This window comes from Muntiacus reevesi, chromosome 2 (genome assembly GCF_963930625.1).
Source record: "Muntiacus reevesi chromosome 2, mMunRee1.1, whole genome shotgun sequence".
NCBI classification, from domain to species: Eukaryota; Metazoa; Chordata; class Mammalia; order Artiodactyla; family Cervidae; genus Muntiacus; species Muntiacus reevesi.
In genome coordinates this window covers 204,470,811-204,489,925 of record NC_089250.1, presented here as the reverse complement: position 1 = coordinate 204,489,925, position 19,115 = coordinate 204,470,811, and the positions used below count along the sequence as shown (strand labels likewise).

The 19,115-nt window shown below is 55.4% G+C and overlaps 3 protein-coding genes across 4 annotated transcripts; 1 reads left to right on the top strand and 2 right to left on the bottom strand.

Annotated features, from left to right (window-relative positions):
- The first annotated feature begins 1,107 nt into the window (after positions 1-1,107).
- Positions 1,108-9,253, top strand: PPP4C (protein phosphatase 4 catalytic subunit). The gene is made up of 9 exons (XM_065924603.1): positions 1,108-1,226; positions 1,459-1,621; positions 5,239-5,290; positions 6,231-6,281; positions 6,498-6,599; positions 7,168-7,341; positions 7,431-7,557; positions 8,523-8,712; positions 8,803-9,253. The coding sequence occupies exons 2-9, from the start codon at positions 1,524-1,526 to the stop codon at positions 8,930-8,932; spliced, it is 924 nt and encodes a 307-aa protein (XP_065780675.1). The 5' UTR covers positions 1,108-1,226; positions 1,459-1,523; the 3' UTR covers positions 8,933-9,253.
- A 751-nt stretch (positions 9,254-10,004) lies between these two features.
- On the bottom strand, positions 10,005-14,417 carry TBX6 (T-box transcription factor 6). Of its 2 annotated transcripts, none has more exons than XM_065924602.1 (8): positions 14,184-14,417; positions 13,275-13,512; positions 12,139-12,406; positions 11,911-12,057; positions 11,746-11,816; positions 10,648-10,721; positions 10,382-10,565; positions 10,005-10,285 (listed from the first exon to the last, which is right to left on the bottom strand). In XM_065924602.1, the coding sequence occupies exons 1-8, from the start codon at positions 14,218-14,220 to the stop codon at positions 10,072-10,074; spliced, it is 1,233 nt and encodes a 410-aa protein (XP_065780674.1). In that variant the 5' UTR covers positions 14,221-14,417; the 3' UTR covers positions 10,005-10,071. The 2 variants fall into 2 exon arrangements, with proteins under 2 accessions (XP_065780674.1, XP_065780672.1); XM_065924600.1 differs by lacking the exon at positions 14,184-14,417 and adding an exon at positions 13,599-13,903.
- A 446-nt stretch (positions 14,418-14,863) lies between these two features.
- Positions 14,864-18,228, bottom strand: YPEL3 (yippee like 3). Its single transcript, XM_065924599.1, has 5 exons — positions 18,095-18,228; positions 17,246-17,428; positions 17,097-17,140; positions 16,774-16,882; positions 14,864-15,362 (listed from the first exon to the last, which is right to left on the bottom strand). The coding sequence occupies exons 2-5, from the start codon at positions 17,360-17,362 to the stop codon at positions 15,273-15,275; spliced, it is 360 nt and encodes a 119-aa protein (XP_065780671.1). The 5' UTR covers positions 17,363-17,428; positions 18,095-18,228; the 3' UTR covers positions 14,864-15,272.
- Positions 18,229-19,115: the final 887 nt, after the last annotated feature.

Genomic DNA, 19,115 nt, shown 5'->3' with positions numbered 1-19,115 from the left:
AAAGAATAAGTGGCAGAAGGAAAAGAAATTAGAACTCAGGTCACAGCTTCCTGGGTTCAAATCAACTTTGATTCAAACTCAAAGTTCTTAGCTATGCAACTGTGAACTAGTTACTTAACCTCTTTTAGCCAGTTTTCCTCTCAAAAAAAACACAACTGCAGACAAATAAGCAGCTGAGTTCAAGGGACCATTCTGGAATCAGGGAGGTCAAGGAGGTATATGCTTGGTGTGGGGAAGGTGAAGTCCTTTTGGCTTCTAATTTCAGAGGTCCCCAGGGCAGAGATTTCTCTGGGACCCTGGAAAGAGACTGGAATTCCTTCACCCGCTGAACAAATACTTCTGTATGCCAACTGGGTCCAGCCTTGTTCAAAGTAATAACTGGGCTCCAAGTGTGAAAAGTGAAAGTGAAGTCGCTCAGTCGTGTCCGATTCCGTGTCGTGTGCGACCCCATGGGCGGTATAGCCTACCAGGCTCCTCTGTCCATGGGATTTTTCGGGCAAGAATACTGGAGTGGGTTGCCATTTCCTTCTCCAGATCTTCCCCACCCAGCGATCGAACCCAGGTCTCCCGCATTGTAGACAGACGCGTTACCGCTTTACCGTCTGACTGCGAACAGGACCAAGTTCCATCTTTCACGGGTTGTAATGGGGGAAAGTGAAAGTGTTAGTAGCTCAGTCGTGTCCAACTCTGCGACCCCATACACTGTAGCCCACCAGGCTCCTCCATAAGATTTCTCAGGCAAAAATACTGGGGCTGGGATTCCCCAGGGGATCTTCCCAACCCAGGGATCGAACCAGGGTCTCCCGCATTGCAAGCAGATTCCTTACCACTTAGCCACTAGGGATCAGTACTGGGGGAGGCCCATTAAAACAGGTAAACAAAATCTTGTAACCTAAAGCTACAAGGCGGTGCCCTGGCTCACTGAGTTTGAGGCCCTTATCAGCCTTCCCGGTGCCAATCGGCTTAGCCTACAATCACTTCCGCCCGCTAGTTGTCGACATCCGGTTCCTTGGGCTTATTTCTCTTCTTTGGCTTGAGGGGGTGGGGTAAGGGCGCGGCGCGGGAGGGGGAGTGCGTGTATGACGCCACATCCGGCTCGGGGCGGAACTGGTCTCCCGCTGCTTCCGCGGCGGGGCCGGAAGTAGAAGCGGTGGTGTCGGCGGCCCAAAGCGAAGGGAAGGAGGAAGAGAGGGAGCCCGAGAGCCAGAGCCGGAGTCGCCGCGGCGGTAATCGTCGGAGAACCCTCTAGGCCACCGTCCCCAGCGCGGGCCCGCGGAGTTCGACGGGAGTTAGCGGGGGGCGGCCCGGGCTGCGGGACGCTGGGGGCCCCGGGGCCGATGTGAGGGGAGGCGAGAGTTGGGGGGGGGGGCCGGGCCAGCTCCAGAATCCAGTTGCCCCCGCTGACCCGGCACCCCCTAGGGACACTCTGATCCGCGGGTTCATCTTCTCCTTTCCCAGGAGACCCCTGTGCGGTGCGGAGGGGGCGGCGGCCCCGGCTCTGACCCGCGCCGGGGGGGTGGGCCATGGCGGAGATCAGCGACCTGGACCGGCAGATCGAGCAGCTACGGCGCTGCGAGCTCATCAAGGAGAGTGAAGTCAAAGCCCTGTGCGCTAAAGCCAGGTGAGCCCGGTGGCTCCATGGAAGAGAGACTTGGGGTTTCGGCCTGGGGTAAACCCAGCTGAAAACTTTGGGCCTGGCTCATCCTGGAAGCTTTCCAAAGAGGAGCAGAATAGGGCCTCTTCCCTTGAGGAGCTACCAGCCTGTTGGGTGAAAACAGACCTGGATAAAGACACTTGAAGTATTAGATGATGTGCTTTCAGTGGAGTGAAGTATAGAAAATACTTAAGAAGTTCAGGGGAGCAACCCTGTCTGGGGGGCAATAGAGAATGTCTCTTGGAGGAACTGAACTTGGGGATAGACCTCGAAGAATAAGATGATAAAAGGAGGTGTCAGCAAGAACAGGAGTTCAAGGCAGGAAAGCTAAAGCCTGTGGTTTGTAGTATTCTTTTAATTCCGGTAACAACCCTAAAAGGTGGGTGGAATTGATCCCATCTTACTGGTGAGGACTCTTATATTCAACAGTTAAAGGATGGATCCTAAAGCCAGTTTTCCGTGTCCTGTCCCTTTTCAGGCCATAATGCAAGAAAGTGGAATTGGATTACTCATATTGATTGTGGGAGCCTAAGAAATAGTAGTAAATAAGCCAGAGAATAAATAAGCAAGGTGTGAATGGAGGCCCAACTAAGGGTTCTGTGGGAAGTAGGATGAGGTAGTGGATAAGAGCCAGGCTTTGGAATGTGACGGCACTGGGTTGGAATCAGCTTTACCGCCTCCTAGCCGTGTTGGTGATCTTGAGGTCTCTGAGATTGTTTCTTCCTCTGGAGATAATAAAGCAAGATAATAGTACTTACTAAGATGATTGTGAAGAGTAAGTAAGTTGGTGTTTGGAATGTGCTTAGGCTTTGGTTAAATGTCAGTGCTAGACAAACATTAGGTGTTATTGTTCCTACTTTGTGGGAAGAGAGCAGTGCTGATAAGGGCAGAAGTTACTAGAAAAGGTGGCCTTGAAAGCTGAAAGTAATTTGGAGAGCTAATGGGGGCAGGCCCACTGAGGAAGGGCATTCACAGCAGGAGGAGAATGGGGATAGATCTCTGAGGGATGTGGGCAGCTGTGAGGAGACCAGTTACCTACCTCCTGAGGAACTGTCTGTGGCTTCTACACACTGGAGAACTGTGCAGAAAGGGTCAGCAGAATTACCTCACTTTTTTTTTTTTTAACAACAGACCCGTTGTTCACCTGGGCTTATACTGGCAAAGACCTTATGTCCATTTTTTTCCCACAGCAGTCTTACAAAGTTGAAATAATTTTCCCCATTTACAGAATAGGAAGCCATGACTCCTTGAAGCCTAGTGACTTGACTGAGGCCGCCGATAAAGTGGCCATTGGGCTCTTTGTTTGACTTTGCCCCACAAAGACCTGTCACCGCCAGGCAGGGCCTGTGTGGGTTTGGTGAACACACAGGGCCCCCTTTTAAATGCTCGTCTGTGACCCTTCATGTTTTACCAGCTCAAGATTTCCCTGACCAGACCAGCCCCTAGATGTTTTCAGATATCCCTGCTCCCTCAGTCTTCATTGGTATTTTTTTAGGAACTAAAACCTGTTGTTGCCTGGCACTATTCTTCTTCCTGTAAGTTTCGTGCCCCTCACAAGGCCTGGATCAGTGTGGCAATGATGATAGCTAATGCTTGGATAGTGTGGGATTTTCAGAACAACAGAAGTTATGTGTTCAGTCTTCATTGCTCTTTGCAGCCCTGTGCAGTGGGCAGGGCAGAGGTGAGTATTTCACAAAAGAGGAAACTGAGCCTCTTACCCCTGGTCTCACAGCTGATCGGAGGGGAAGCTGGTTTTGGATCCAGGTCTTTGTCCTCCACGTTCACTGACAGCTCAGCAGACATTTAGACTCTGTGAATGGCAGCAGGGGGCTACTGAGGAGTGGGAGGGCCCTGTCCCGCTCATGAGATGGAGCTTGGAGGAACTCGGTTCGGGCCTGAGGTGGCCACTGTTACCTCAGGCCCAGTCTGGAAGAGACCCAACTCAAGCATCTGACCATGGCTTCCTGGAGACCCACCAGGGCCCCAGGCTGAGGCTGGTGGTATCAAGAACTTTCGCTTGCCCAGTGGATACTGAGACTCGATACCTTGAAAGTGCAAAGGCCTGGGAGCTGCATTTGCTCCTATTAAAAACATCAGCAGTTGAGAACAGCAGAGGGTTTTGAATGAGGTGGGTCTTTAGGATGAAGTATAGCTTTGTCACCTGTAAATGGTATAGCCCTGGTCCAGTCACTCTTATGTCTCCACGTCTTTGAAATTCTTGCAGAGCTCAGATGAGATTCTGCATATCCAGAGACAGCATCTCTAATTCTTTGGTCAGTGGTCAGCAGTGAAGGTGAGCAAGTGTGAGCCCTCAGAGGGCTGGTACCGGGGCCTTGCTGGCACTGAGGCAGGTTTTGACCAAGTCTGTGGAAGGGGCTGGTGTAAAGTCTCTGGAGGTTGGTTCTCTGAGTTCCCAGCCACCCTCTAGCTTTGTGACCTGGATCCTGCCCCTTTTCTCTCTCAACCTCGGTTTCTTTGTCAGATGAGGATGGAAAGAACCTTCCAAGTCAGTTGGAAAAGTATTGTAAGCAGTGGTGTGAGGATGTTTGGTACAAGATGCAGGACAGGTGGGAGATCCTGGCTGCTCTCTGGCCCCTTGGATCACCCCCATCGGCTCTTCCCATTCCTGGAAACCAGGGCACACCTCCCTGGAGCCGCCTTAATTACGCAGCGCACCCTGAGCCCAGGGAGCTCCTGGTATGGTGGGAAGGGACTGGCCGAGAGAGTGAGGGCTGAGCAGGTGCCTCCCACATCAGACTCGCTTGATAAGAGCCAGACCCCAGAGCAGGCAGCCTTGGTTCAGTTCCTGTCTGTGTGACCACAGCCAGTTTCTTCATCTGAGCCATGGGAATCACCATAGCACCTGCCTTTGAGGGTGGTGGTTTGAGTGCCCACATCATCCATGCAGAACTCTTTAACTACCGACCTGGCACACGGTGTGAACTGCAATGTCCTCGGCTCCTGTGAGCGTCAAGGACGAAATCTAGAAGCACAGCACTATTTAACGTTGGGTGTCCTTAACAGACAGTGACTTCCATGTCACAATCGTTCAGATAGAAGTAGATCACACTGCAAGGAGAGAGGGAGCACAGAGTCCTCGCTTCCTCTGAATGACAGAAGAGTGGCAACAGCATATTGCTTTGAAGGTAGATCTGATGGCTGGCCTGCCCAGGGCACCACCCTTGTGCCTGAGGACATTCCAGGGGAAGAAGGCCCCTGGGGTGGGGAGAGAGGGTCTGTAAGAGCCCAGCCAAGGCACTGTGTGGACAGGAGGAGGAGCTCTGTCTTCTGGGAGTAAGTGCCGGATGTGTGAAAGGGAGCAGCCAGGAGGGTCAAGGCCAGGAAAGTCCCAGACTCCTTGGGAAGGCCTTAAATGCTGAACAAGAGCTGGGGCTTCCGCCTGTTGACTGCGGGGAACCACAGAAGGGTCTCGAACTGGGGGACTGGTCAGCCTCGCCTGGGGTAATTGTATACTTCGACTTACCCCGTGGAGGTTCAAGCCTCATCCTCTCTTCCCCTGCAGAAAAGGTCAGAAATTGGGTTGGGCTGGCCCGGCTCTGGTAACTTTGGTCTTCTGTCTCCAGAGAGATCTTGGTGGAGGAGAGCAACGTGCAGAGGGTGGACTCTCCAGTCACAGTGAGTACCCACCGTCCCTCCACAGCCTAACTTGGTCTTTTAGGCCCGTGGACATTCTCCTTAGTCTTGCGGGCTCCAGGGTCTACCCCTCATCCCTGGGAGCCCCATCTTGAAGAGAGCCTTGCTAGAAGAAATGGCGGTTGTGGGCATGGTCTTTGGAGTCACTGGAGGGATGCTCTTGGCCTGGGCAGAAGGACTCTTAATTTGGTGAGTGAGTGAACTTCACGTGTTCCAGTGTGTTACTAGTGACTTTATTCTGGGTGCCTGGAGGGGAGTAGGCAGAGGAGGGGGCCAAGTCCTCTGGGAGCTGCAGGTCTAGCTGGAAAGAATTTGCTCTAGCTCTTGCCCACAGAATAGTTGGCACTCAGACTGGGATTGGGGGCATTGGGGTGGGAGAGTAGATTTTAACTCTGGGAAGCAGAGGCTTTCAATCAAAGGAAGATCTCCTGGAAGAGGAAATGGCAACCAGCTCCAGTATTCTTACCTGGAAAATTCCGCAGACAGAGGAGCCTGGTGTGCTGTAGTCCACGGGGTTGCAAAGAGTCGGGCATGACTGAGCACGTGCGCACACGTGCATGCATGTACACACACACACACTTTCTCTCTTGGCTTAGCCGAGCTAAAGCAGGGACTTCCAGGCGGCTCTTGCCCTCTGAGATGGCCCACATTCTGTCTGTGGAGTGTATTTCTCCAAATAAATCCATTTCTTACCCATAAATAAATGAAGCCAAGGCTTCCTTAGCGGTCCAGTGGTTAAGACTGTGCTTGCACTTCAGGAGTTGTGGGCTTGTGGGTTTAATCCTTGGTGGGAACTAAGATCCTATGTGCCATGCAATGAGGCCAAAATTTTGAAAAAGTAAAGCAATAGGGTGTTTTTGAAGGACAGCCCCTGGCAGCACAGGCTTTCAGACTGAGTTCTGACTTGTCTTCTCACTTCCAGGTATGTGGTGACATCCATGGACAATTCTATGACCTCAAGGAGCTGTTCAGAGTGAGTGTGGGGAAATGCCAGGAAAGGTGACCCAGGGGATGGCTGCAAGACCCCCTTAGTTGAGAGTGGAAACTTTAGTGAGTGGGTTGGGGATCAGAGGCCTCTAGTTAGGTAGGTTCATTGTGAAAGAAGGGCCTCGACTTGACTGGAGATGGGCCACTACAGTGAGTTGGGGAGAGTTTAGGACCAAGCTGCACCTTCTTTCTCCCTCCCCAGGTGGGTGGCGATGTCCCTGAGACTAACTACCTCTTCATGGGGGACTTTGTGGATCGTGGTTTCTACAGCGTCGAAACGTTTCTCCTGCTGCTGGCACTTAAGGTGGGACCCCCTGGCTTCTGGAGCCAAGACCTCGGTCACCTCTGGCCTGACCTGCCTGCATCCTTTCTGCCCTCATCTCCTGCCCCACCTGCCCCCAACTCGAGCTGTGCTGCTGTTGATGGACCGTTTCGGCTTGGGTGGTCAGGCAGCTTTCCTTGACTTGGAGGCATCTGATGAAATCAAGGTGGGGGCGGCATCGTAGCGGGAGGGAAGAGAGGCTCACCCTGTTCAGAAAGTGGCATGGAGTATCTATTGGTGGGAGAGAGGTTGTAAAGGGCCAGATGACAAGGTGCGCTAAATGTTTTGTAAGGGTTTGGTCCGCACCTGGTGGATGAAGGAGGGACCATTAGGTTTGTAGTTGAAGTGGGGGGATGGGAGGGAGTGTGAGAGGATCCAGCTTTGCATCCTCTGCAGGAGGGATGGGGATCCTGTGAGGCGAGTGTGACACGATTCGTGCAGAGATGATCGGAATCTGGACCGGAGCAGTGGTGATGAGGGTGGAGCGGGGCTGGCAGACATGAGGATATCGAGGAGGGAGGGACAGGCCCTGCATGGTGACTGTGTCCAGGTTCGCTATCCTGACCGCATCACCCTGATCCGGGGCAACCACGAGAGCCGTCAGATCACCCAGGTCTACGGCTTCTATGACGAGTGTCTGCGCAAGTACGGCTCGGTGACCGTGTGGCGCTACTGCACTGAGATCTTTGACTACCTCAGCCTGTCGGCCATCATCGATGGCAAGGTAGGCCCGCCGCGCGGCTCCCTGGGGACGGGAGGGACGGGAGGGCTGGGAGAGGCGCCAGGCCTCAGCCGGTCTTGCTCTCCCCAAAGATCTTCTGTGTGCATGGGGGGCTGTCCCCCTCCATCCAGACGCTGGACCAGATCCGGACAATTGACCGAAAGCAAGAGGTGCCCCACGATGGGCCCATGTGTGACCTGCTCTGGTCCGACCCTGAAGGTGAGGGCAAGAGCTCTGCTCTTAGTTTGGTGAGTGACCGAGGGGGTCCTGTGGTTAGAGCAGGTGCCTGGAAGGGATGGCCCCGGGCAGGTGAGTGTGGGGCTGGTCTTCATTGGCATTGGTGCTTGATGGCCAGTGGGCTGGCATCCTCTATGTGGAGCGGGGATGGGGGTAGCTGGGTGCTTTGAGCTGGGGGTGGGGCGGGGGTGTACGTCATACCTCAGGAGCTTGTTGAAAGTGAGTCATCGACTTCCTGAATGTGAAGGGACTGCTGCAAGGATCAGGCTCCCAGAATGATAGCCCCCAGAACTTGCCTGCCAGTGCAGGAGATGTAAGAGATGTGGGTTCAATCCCTGGGTCGGGAAGATCCCCTGGAGGAGGCCGTGGCAACCCACTCCAATATTCTTGCCTGGAGAATCCTAAGGACAGGGGAGCCTGGTGGGCTACAGTCCATGGGGTCACAAAGTCAGACATAACTGAAGTGACTTAGCACACACACACAGGCACCCCTCATGTCGTGGGCATCAGCTGGTATGGAGCATCGCTGAGATGAGAGGCAAGCCTCGCAGTACCAGTCTGGGGCTCTTGCGCTGTGACACCAGCCTCCGCTCCCTCTCTGCCCTGTCCCTACCTCCCAGCCGGCTGGGCTGCCCTGAGTCACAGGTGCCGTCCCAGCGTGCTTACTGTTAGCACCTCCTTTCACTCTTGTGTGGACCTGTTTGTACAGTAAATTAGACAGTCACTCTGATGATCAGGTGGCTCCAACTATCAGGAAATTCTTTCTTCTTTGGAGCGTATCCACTTCAGCATCTGCTGTCCTGTCCCGAGGCTTCCTCAGAATACCTTTGGGCCCTGAGCTGTTGCTGCACAGGCCTCCCTGGGGGAGGGAGGCAGGCTGTTCTGTGAAGGGCAGTGGGCGGCCCTGAGAACACCCTCTCACCATCCCTTTCCCTCGTTTGCTTCAGACACCACAGGATGGGGCGTGAGCCCCCGCGGGGCTGGCTACCTGTTTGGCAGTGACGTGGTGGCCCAGTTCAACGCAGCCAACGACATTGACATGATCTGCCGTGCTCACCAACTGGTGATGGAAGGTTACAAGTGGCACTTCAACGAGACTGTACTCACTGTGTGGTCAGCACCCAACTACTGCTACCGGTGAGCTGCCTGGGCTGGGGAGGTTGAGGTAGGGATCCAGGCTGAGCCATTGTTAACACTGCTGCCCCCGCCTTCCCCCCCGACTTCCAGCTGTGGGAATGTGGCAGCCATCTTGGAGCTGGACGAGCATCTCCAGAAAGATTTCATCATCTTCGAGGCTGCTCCCCAAGAGACACGGGGCATCCCCTCCAAAAAGCCCGTGGCCGACTACTTCCTGTGACCCCTTCGGCCCTGCCCCTCTCCGGCCCCCGGACCACTGTGACTCTGCCCTCTTCAGACGGAGGCTGGGCATGGGGGGGCTATCCCCGGCTTTGCTCTCCCTGCAAAAGAGGGCACTTCAAGGGTGAGGACTTTTCTGGAGAGGCTGGGAGCCTCAGTTCCGTGCTCCTCCTCCCATCTCCCCACTTGAACCATGAAGTTTCCAATAATTTTTGGTTTTCTTTTTTTCCTTCTCTCTCTCTTTTTTTGTTTGTTTTTAGATAAAAATTTTGAGAAAAACAAAAAAAAAAAGAAAAAAATTCTAATAAAAGAAGAAAAATGGTCTTTGGGTTGGTGTCAGAATTGACTGAGGATGAGCAGTGGTACCAGCCTGCGACCTGGAATTGATGTCAGGACTTTGATGCCCCAGAACCCTAATCCTGCCAGCAAGGTGAGGCTCAGGCCAGTCAGCTTGCCCAGAGCCTCCTGGTCCCCATCCAGTGACAGTGATCACTCCTGGGGGCTTCCTGAGTGCCAGGGAGAGGGCTGGGTTCTCGGGCAGCCCCATTTAATTCTTAGAATGGCAAGTCAAGACAGATTCCTCCATCTTCCTGAAGAGGAAGCAGACCCCGAGCATTGATTTAGATGCACAAGGTCAAGCAGCTGGAAATGACAAGTCTCAATTGGGGCCTGCGTCTCCTCACAAAACCTCTGCTCACCCAGCCCCACTCAGGGCCGAATATCATTAGCCCAGTGTTCCCAGAGCACTGATGTCTTTCGAGTTTTATTAACAAAAATACTCTGGACCTGAGAACAGACTCGTGTGGCTCGCCCTGGGGAGGGGGTAGGACTTGCAGAGCCCAAGGGTGAGGCTGAGGGTGGGAGTGCTGGTCCCAGGCCCCATTTGGCCGGCAGAGCCCCCTCCATTCACACCGAGGTGAGAGCCTGGAAGGGGAAGCTGGCCCCAGCTGGACTCCCAGCAGCTTAGCCAGAGCTTTGAAGCCAGAGGGGGGTGGGAGCGAAATCAAAGTGTGAAGTGGGGTGGGGGAGGCCCAAGGCAGCCATTTGGTGTGGGGGAGGGGGTAGTGGAAGTGAGGGGGCAACAGACCTGGGGGAAGGGAACTGGAAGATGGGGAGGGAGGCAGGGGGCTTAGCAAAGGCTCAGTACATTGGTTTGGAGCCCACATCCAGGTAAGCCCCAGGCCCAGGGTAGGGCAGGGGGAAGGGGCCCCCTTGGAGGAAGTGCGAGGCAAAGGATGCTGGGGGTGCTGCTGCTGGATATCCTGAGCCTGCTGGTCCGGGCTGCAGCTCCAGGAAGGCGGCTGAATAGGGCGCCGGGCGCCCAGAGTCTGGAGCCTCCAGGAAGCTGGGATTCCTGAAGAGCGGAGAGGTATCAGAACAGGGGAGAGGGGACTCCCCACCTCCTGGCCCAGCCTGGAATAGCCCAGCCCTGTGCCCTTGACCCACTCACCTGGTTGGAAGGTGACTGGGGGCCCCGTGGAAAGCGGCAGGGTGCAACAGGTAGGCCTCAGCACTGGGGCCACTGCAGGGAGGAGCTGGAGCACGGGCAGCTTCCCCAGGCACTGGGGCCTGCTCGGGATCTGACTCCCGAACATCCCCACCCAGTGTGGAATCACAGGGACCACCTGGAGCATCTGGGGAGACAGAAGGGCCAGAGCGGGTTAAGGAGGATCGGCATCTCAGGCCTGGTCCCATCACCTCTGGAACGACACTCACCTCCACTCCCATAGGCCGCTGTGGCTGCTGGCTCTGGGCCCCGCAGTTTCCTCTTCACACGGGCGTCTCGCTCCCTGGGGGACAGTGATGATGATGGTGATGATGATAATGGTGATGATGATGGTAATAATGGCACTTACCAGGTGCCAGGCACTTCACCCAGGGACCCTATCAGGTAGGTGCCATTATTATACCCATTTTACAGAAGAAGGAATGGAAGGCCAGAGAATTAAATGACTAGAAAACAGCAGCTGTTTAGTTACTAAGTCGTGTCGGACTCTTGCGACCCCATGGACTGTAGCCCACCAGGCATCTCTGTCCATGGGATTGCCCAGGCAAGAATACTGAAGTGTGTTGCCATGTCCTTCTTCAGGTGAATCTTCCCGATCTGGGGATCAGATTCACGTTTCCTGCATTAGCAGGCAGGTTCTTTCCACTGGGCTACCCTGATAACCTGTCAAGAATGATACTGTTATATTCATCAGGGTGATCCTTGAGTTAATATCTATCTCTTCTGGCTGATTTAAGTGTCTTGAGGGCAAGGGCCAGCTCTGAGGGGGTAGGGTTTTTAGTTAGAAGAAACAAATGTCCTAACCAAACCTTTACAGTCCACCATAATCTGGCTCCCCATTACCCCTCTCACTCAACACCAGCCATACTGTAGTATGCTCCTACCTCAGGGCCTTGGCATGTTCCCAGATATTCACATGGTTCCTTTTCATGCTTCCTCCAAGTCTTCTCAAATGTCCTCTTAGTGAGGCCTTTCCAGGATTCATCTCTCCAGTCCTGATCTTCCTTGCTTTCTTTTCTCTATAGAACTTATCCCTAACATATTTATTTCTCTTGTTTACTTGTGTGCTCTGCCCACTAGAGTATCAGTTGCATGAGGGCAGGGGCTTTGGTTTGTTCTGTTCACTGCTGCATCTTCACTCCCTAGAACTGTGCCCGGCACATAAACAGGTGCTAAATAAGTATTTGTCAGATCAGTGAGTGACAACACATGTTTACTTACATTGGGTTCCAGGAGTCCAGTACAGTGCCCGGCACACAATCAGTAAACGTTTGATGACAATGACTGAATGAGTGAATGATGCCCACCTCTTACAGTTTCGGCCGTTCTCCCGGAAGCCCTTGGCAAAGGGGTTGGCTGCAATCTTCAGTTGCGTGATCTGGGTGGGCAGGGGAGGGGATGCCGCACACCCAGAGTCAAGACTCCTGCAGCCAGAGCAGGGTGATGCCACCCGCTCCAGCAGGATCACTCACCCGTGGGTTCTGGTAGGCTGTCACGGAGATGAAAGTGGTCTCCGGGAAGCGGAAGGAGGCAACGCCCCCCCAGTGTTGGCTGCAGAGCTGGGCGGCCCGCACCAAGTGTATGCGGGGCTGATATTTGTGCATGGAGTGCAAGATCAGCTGGGAGGGAAGAAAGAGGAGTGACTTCCTACCCTGGTCCCAGCCCAACCCTCATGGGGGGGGTCCCAGTCTGGGCCTCACGTGGCCATGGGGGTCCAGCGTGCTGTTGGTGAGCTTGACTCGGTGGAAAGACACAGGCTGCCGCATCCAGTGGGCTCCAGTGGCAGGGGAGTCCGGGTGAATGTAAACACGGTCAGGCAGGCGGGGCTCTGCCTTGCCGCTGGGCTCCCAACGCCGGCCCTGCCAGCGGTAGCGAGCCCCATCCACCGGAACCACGTCCAGAAGAAACAGGTAGCGGGCCTCGGGGTCCAGGCCAGTTACTGATACTCGGCAAGCAGGGAACATGCGCCTGGATGGGGGAAGGGACCAGAGCGTCCTGGAGCTACCCACTAGTCGGGAGTGAGCACAGCAGCAGCAAGGCGGCATAGCCACTGGCTCATCCAGTCACAGAGGCTCGAGGAACATGGAATCAGAACTCAGAAGGCAGGATCTTAGCTGTAAACCTGTCTCATCCCATTTTACAGATAAGAAACAGGACAGACAGGTCAGGTGATGTGACCAGAGTCACACAGCAGGGTAGGAGCAGAGTCTGGACCCCTAACCCCTCAAACTCCACTTGCAGAAGCAGGAGTGACACACTTTCCCCCCAGAAATCTTGCCAGGAGCCTTCTGCTCCCTACCCTCCTCTTGCTTCATCTTCAGCACCAGAATCTACAGCCACTGGACAAACTTGCTTCAAAGAAAAGAAAAAGAGGACTCATGTGCTAGTGCCTGAGCCCCTAGGCGAGAGAAAGACCCACTGACCATACTGACCATATCCCTGCCTCCAAGGTGACCCCAGAACTAGTCACATACTGACCCCTGATCCTGGCCAGACTTCCCTGGTGCTGGTCAGTGGCTGACCCTTGACCCCCATTATAGTCTGAATCCTGAATCTAGGTGCAGACTGACCCCTCATCTAGGCCACATACTAAATTATAGCCCAGTCAGACTTTCTGTCCCTAGCCCAGAAATATCTAGGACCCTTGCCATAGGTTAGTCCCTAAACCAGCCAGACTCCACAGACTGACCCTTGACCCTTGCCACAGAATGACCCCTGACCCAGGCCACAGTCACACTCTGAGCTCAGGTAGAGCTCTAGCCCCCTTAGAAATCCTCACACCAGCCCCATCACCAGGAACACACTGGGTTCTCTGACCCTGGCCCAGCCCCCTCACCTCCCAGCTTTGGTGATGATCATCTCTGTTCCCACGGAGTTGAACTCTTTCCACAGCTCCCGGTTCTCCAGGCTCAGGCTGACTCCAGGGAGTGAATGAAGGCCCTCTGGGGCTGAAGGGGGTGGCGGCTCAGTGCCCAGGGCTGGGGGCAGCGGGGGTAGAGGTGGGGGAGCAGCCAGAGTTCGGGGAGCAGCCTCAATCCCAGAGAGGAAGCAATCCAGTTTGGGAGTGTCCAGATCTGGAGATGGGAGGAGAATGAGGGGCCAGCTGAGGGCCACAGCCCCCACCCCAATTCCTACACCGAGCTCAGTTCTCTCTGCTCACCAGGGTAGCGGTAGCCCTCTGCCAGGGCAGGCGGGAAGCTGGAATCTGCCCCAGGCTGGGGGGGCCCAAGGCGGTAGCCAGTCCCCAGGGAGGGGTACAACTCTCGTGGGTGGTACATGGAGTAGTCCTGTCTGGCCTCGGGACACGCTGCCTACAGTGCCCCAGTGCTGAGAGATGCCCCCTTTATAGCTCACAGCTCAGCCCCTTCCAGACCCAGGATCACAGCCCCTCCCCTCTTTGGGGCCCTGGAGTTAGGCTGGGGTGGAGACCCCTGGGGCCTGGAAGGGGTCCAAGAGGGGGCCGGATACCTGGGTACCCTCCCCTCCTCCCCTCCCCCCCAGGCTTCATTAGCCCCGACCCCCTGCCCCCTCATTACATAATTAACTCCTCGGCCTGATTGATCCCCGGGGCTCGACAGGGACGCAGTTTGGCGCTTCCGGCCAGCTGGTCCCCGTTCCCACGGGGGGAGCCCCAGCTAGGGATAAGCTACTGAGGGGCGGGGCCTGGACCCTGGGATGGAGCCTGGAGTCCTGGGGCAGACCTTGGCGCTCCAGACTTCTCTGGCAGGTGACCCCCCCACCCCACCTTCACTTGGAGGACGAGACTTGGAGGGAGGAAGCATGACTGGAGGGAAGGAGCAGGGCTGGAGGCACGCGGCCTGAGCTTATTGTTACGCGGGGCACTGGAGACCCCGAGGAGTCCGCAGCCGAGGCCTGAAGGCTGGAGTCCTTCCTGGCTCCCATTCTCTAAAACCTCCAGCCTCAGCCAAGCCTCAAAAGTTTAGAGACGCTCACAGCTCGACTGTCTCTGACCGCGGACTCCCGAGTTTCCCAGAAGGTCTCGCGTTGGGGAACCCCCGGAACTACACTTCCCAGCAAGCCGAGCGCCGACGTTCGGCGCGAAGGGCACAGGCGGATGCCGCTGGGGCCGCTGGAAGCTGTAGTTGAGACGAGGTGGGCGGTGAAATCCGCGGCGCGGTTGCTTCCCAGGAGAGCTGCCCCTAGGCGGCGTCAAAACGCTTAGGCTGAAGAGATGCCGATCAGCTGAGGTCAAGGCCTAACGAGCTAGAAAGGGCTCGGGACTCTCTGCCGGCAGCGAGATCCGCCGCGGGTGCTAGAGAAGACAGCTGAGTCCCAGGAGCGAAAGCTCCCAGCTTTGACCGCCGTACCTACCCCATGCCTCCGGGACTCAAAGGGGAACAGGTCTATAGAGGCAGGAATCCGCATCAGAGTACCCCCTTCCCGGATTCCACATGAGCCTGGGGCTGTCTCCACTCCATTGTTTTATTATGTACAAACGCTACAGAACAAGGGAAGCAGACACGCGTGGGGTAAGAGGGGCCCGGTGGGAGGAGAACGTCACAGGGCAGATGGTGCACTGGGGCCAAGAGAGCAGCACACAGGCCATATCTAGAGGGCAGGCGGGATAGGAAGGGGTTTAAAAACGAGATCCAAGCCAGCCAGATCGCAGGGAGGTGCGGGGGTGTCGTCCACTTTGTCCACCTTCCGATCTCCCCCCAAGGTCACAGTGCATGCAATAAAATATATGTACAGGAGCTGGATCCTTCCTCTGTAAGGGGGCCTGAGGGTCCAGAGCTCCGTTCGGGTGAAGGGAAGCCAGTGGCGCCCCCTGGCGGCCAGGCCGGGCTGGCGCCACATGCGTCAGGAGCAGGGGTCAGTCCCAGCCGTTGTCTTTGATCATGTGGTTGAGTTCAATGATGTACTTCCCCTCTTTGTACTTCTGGCTGCTCTCGAAGGCCTGTTCCTGAAAGGAGGGAAGAGGCTGTTATGCTTGGAGGTAGGGCAGGGCCTAACCAAAAGGGTAGGGGTTGGGGAGTGGATATGATGGGCCCCATTTTACATATGAGGAAACTATCACCCAAGACACCAAGCCACCTGCCCACAGACACAGAGCTGGTAAATGGCAGGGCCAGGTATCTAATAGGGGATAGACAAAACTCTCTGAGTGACAGGTACTTTTCAAGTATTAATGCTAATGTTGGCTCCAATAGAGAGGATATGGAAGGTTCTCCAAAGTTCCAGGGAATACAAACTGGTAGCCTCAGGACCAATTTTGGCCTATGCATATGTTTTATTCAACCAACAGAGAGTTTAATAAAAATAACTTTCAAATACTAAAACACGGGGAAGGCCGTGCTCATTCTATTTGGCCAGAATGTCCCCCTCTGGAGATCTACATTACCCCTTTTGCAGATCCACAGAATCTGCTTGGCCCTGCAAGCACTTGAATTTTTGACCTCTGGATTAGACCACTTCTTTATTTTATAGAGGTCCAGAGGGGGCAAACCACCTGTCCAGGAACACAGAGCAAATCTGTGGCAGGGCCAGGGACTAACTCAGGGCAAGGCTATGTCTCTGCCTGGGGCATTCACCTCCCAGAGGCACTACAGCTCCACGAGATGCCCGAGGATTCCTGTCTCTTGCAATTTCCCAAGAGCATCTCCTTTTGCTGCATCTAATCTGATCCCCATAACAACCTTGGGTGCCAGGGGGTCACTTTATCCTCTACTACCGATAAAGGAATGAGAGGATAGTGAAATCAGACCCCGAACAACAGCAGTGGCAATGAGGCCAGTGAAAAAGGAGGCTCATGAACCCAAACTCTGTGTTGTTGTAAGGTCTTGGGCAACTTCTCTGATCCTCTGAATGGCAATAGGAAGCTGAGGGTCAAGGGTTTGGAGTTAAAAAAAAAAAAGAGAGAAAATGAGGATTCTGGTCCCTGTTCTGTTACTTACCAGCTGTGTGACCTTGGGGAAGTTACCTAACATCTCTGGGCCTTCCTTTCTTCTTCTGTAAAGTGGAGATAATAACAGACTACCTACAGGATTGCTGTAATGAGTGAATGAGATAAAATATGCCAAGCACATAACAGTGTCTGGCACAAAAGTATTCAATAAACAGTCATTCTGATTATATCCTCATCTCAAAAATGGGAATGCTCGTGCCTGCGAGGAGAAGGATGAGTTGAGAGAAAAACCTTAAAAGCCCTTGTAGGATATGAGAGAAGAGACCATGGTCAAGGGATGGAAAGATAAATTTGACTTGGATGACTTGGGCCTGTACACTCTGAAAGATTACCAGATGACTGCTTGTGAGGAGGAGGTGATGTGAGGTCAGGTCAAAGACTAGCCTGAGGTCAGAGGTCACTGACTCACATATTTCCAGCCCAAAGTGGTCTTGCAGTTTTCGCAATGGATGTCAGCGACAGCATGGAGGCCTGTCAGCAGCACCCGCTCCTCGGCTGGCCCGCAGCCCACGTTCACCCTGTGGGGACACGGGAGCAGTCCCAGGGAGGGTCCCTCCATCACAAAGTCTCCCTCTAGCTTGGAACCTACTGTATCTGTCCTTAGCATTCAAGAGAAGGGGGAGCACAGCTTCCTACCCAAACCAGGAGACTCTTGAGAGTCTCAGTATGATGGCAGGGGTCACAAGTCACAACAGAGGTCAGAGAAAGGGAGATGGGAGAGTGGATACTCACACAGAGTTGAAGAGGTAGGCGCGCCCCTGACTGCCCTGGAAGGACTAAAGGGTGGGAGGGAGAGAGGAAGGGGTGTCAGGGCTACTGGTGGGGAGCTGCCAGGCAGTCCCTCTAGTCTTCCATTCCAGCTCCAGCTGTGACCTGGTTACCTTGGAGATGAGGTCGTCGTGGTTGGCCAGGTGAGCGCGGCAGTGGGCACAGCTATACCTCCGGTGACAATCATCCAGGTAGGCCTGAAACGTCTTGGGCTTTGAAATCCGCACCATGGCGGGGGCCGGGGGCAGTGGCCCCACGCGGGGAGCGGCCCACGGGGAGCAGAGGGAGCCCAGTGCCTGCAGGGGACGGAGTGGGCTGTCAGGACCCCGGCTACACACACACAGGCACGCCCTGGGCCACGGGTACTCTCTCTGTCACACTTGGCTGCTGTCTTCTCTCCCCAGAGCCAGCAGCCTCTCCAGGGGCCAGAGCTCTCAGTTTTGACTCATGGAGGAGGCCTCAAGTTGCATCAACGGGGAAACTGAGGCTAGGAGGAGTCCCAAATGAGTCACCCACCTGCTTTCGGCCTCACCCCTGCTGACCTGGCAATTGAAACTGGAGGAAGGGGCTCCAGAATAGATGACTGTCAGTTCTCTGTTTAGGGGGAGCTTGCAAGGGGTTGGGGATTGTATGGTCCTTACGACCTCATCTGAACTGCAGGGCTTGGGGGCGACTCCCCTTGAGGTCCAGAGAGTTCACCTGGGGAGAGGATCCCTCACCTGGAGAAAGCAGGAGGCCTCACTGAGGGTGGAGGGTCATCTAGGAGGGGAGGGGCTCTTACCCGGGGGCGCTAAGGCCTTGCCTATGCCGAGGGGATCTTACCTGCATCGCGGAGCCTTACCTGAGACCCCGGGGCTCACCTGGGGAGCGGGGGTGGGGGGCGGGCGCCGAGGGAAGGGGCAGTCCTCGCCGCCGGGGCGGGGGTGCGGGGCGACGCGCAGCCCTGACGATGCGGTCCTCACCTCGCCTGGGCGCGCGGGGGTCCGGTCCGCCGGGGTGGCCTGGCCTGGGAGAGGGGGGCGCTCCTGGTGGGCGCCGTCCCCCCCGGCCCGGGTTCGCAGCCGCCGCGACTTGTTTACACCGAGACCAGCTGCTGCCGCCGCTGCGGCGGGAGGGGGAGGGGGCCGGCCTCTGGTCCCGGCGGCCGCCGTGACCAATCGGCGTGCAGCATGCAAATGAGGGGGCGCGTCACACAGCGGCCAGCGGAGGCCCGGGCTGCCCTTCCCCCTGCTCCCGGCCCAAGCCGGCCCGGAAATGCGGCTGTGGCTGGAAACCCAGCCGGCCTGCCCCACGGCCGGGGCCTGGTCGCCCACCTGGCCCCCCGCGGTCCTCGAAGGGGCGAGGACCTGAGATACGTGACCTGACCTAGGATTAGGAGGAAGATGGTGTCTGGACCGGACGCACGACCCCGGGAAACAATAGTCAAAATATCTGTTTACCCACCGATCATGCCCTCTCCCTGAAACCCCACAGCAATCGGAGGAGGTAGCTTCTGCTATTGTTCCCATTTTCCAGGGGAGCTGAGATCCACAGAGGTCCAGCAGCTCCCCAAAGCTTATCCGGTTGATAAAGAGATAAAGTTGAGATTCTCACTTTGGTCCATGGTTCTTGTGATAGCACTAGGGACAGATTCTCAGATGGGAAAAGCTAAAGGTATCCATCCGTGTTAGAACCCTGGGAGCCAGAGCCTCAGAACAAGCCCGTTCCTACTGTTGTGCGTCCCCTGTTCCAGACAGCCTCGGATGCCCTGCAGGGTTATCAGGCTGGGTTAACTGTCTTTCCCTTTTTCCCCTCTGAACTGGGTTTAAAATGAACATATTTAAACATGTGTCTGCCATATTAGACTTGTCTTGTTCCTTGCATTGGTCCCAGTACCCTGCCTAGCCTACTTGCTAATTTTTGTGAAATATGTGATTCATTAAATGAATAGGGTAGTAGGGCTCCAGGGGGTGCAGGAATTGGAGAAGCTTCTGGAGTGGGAGA

What these genes read in the sequence shown, in the direction of transcription:
- PPP4C (XM_065924603.1), top strand. Translation starts at nt 1,524, where the DNA reads ATGGCGGAGATCAGCGACCTGGACCGGCAGATCGAGCAGCTACGGCGC. An exon ending in GGGTGGACTCTCCAGTCACA is followed by an intron (nt 5,291 to 6,230) that starts GTGAGTACCCAC and finishes TCTCACTTCCAG; the next exon opens with GTATGTGGTGACATCCATGG. An exon ending in CGGCCATCATCGATGGCAAG is followed by an intron (nt 7,342 to 7,430) that starts GTAGGCCCGCCG and finishes CTCTCCCCAAAG; the next exon opens with ATCTTCTGTGTGCATGGGGG.
- YPEL3 (XM_065924599.1), bottom strand. Translation starts at nt 17,362, where the DNA reads ATGGTGCGGATTTCAAAGCCCAAGACGTTTCAGGCCTACCTGGATGAT. An exon ending in ACGACGACCTCATCTCCAAG is followed by an intron (nt 17,141 to 17,245) that starts GTAACCAGGTCA and finishes CCCACCCTTTAG; the next exon opens with TCCTTCCAGGGCAGTCAGGG. An exon ending in GCCTACCTCTTCAACTCTGT is followed by an intron (nt 16,883 to 17,096) that starts GTGAGTATCCAC and finishes GTGTCCCCACAG; the next exon opens with GGTGAACGTGGGCTGCGGGC.
- TBX6 (XM_065924600.1), bottom strand. Translation starts at nt 13,716, where the DNA reads ATGTACCACCCACGAGAGTTGTACCCCTCCCTGGGGACTGGCTACCGC. An exon ending in CAGCCTACCAGAACCCACGG is followed by an intron (nt 11,817 to 11,910) that starts GTGAGTGATCCT and finishes CTGCCCACCCAG; the next exon opens with ATCACGCAACTGAAGATTGC. An exon ending in AACGGCCGAAACTGTAAGAG is followed by an intron (nt 10,722 to 11,745) that starts GTGGGCATCATT and finishes ACTGTCCCCCAG; the next exon opens with GGAGCGAGACGCCCGTGTGA.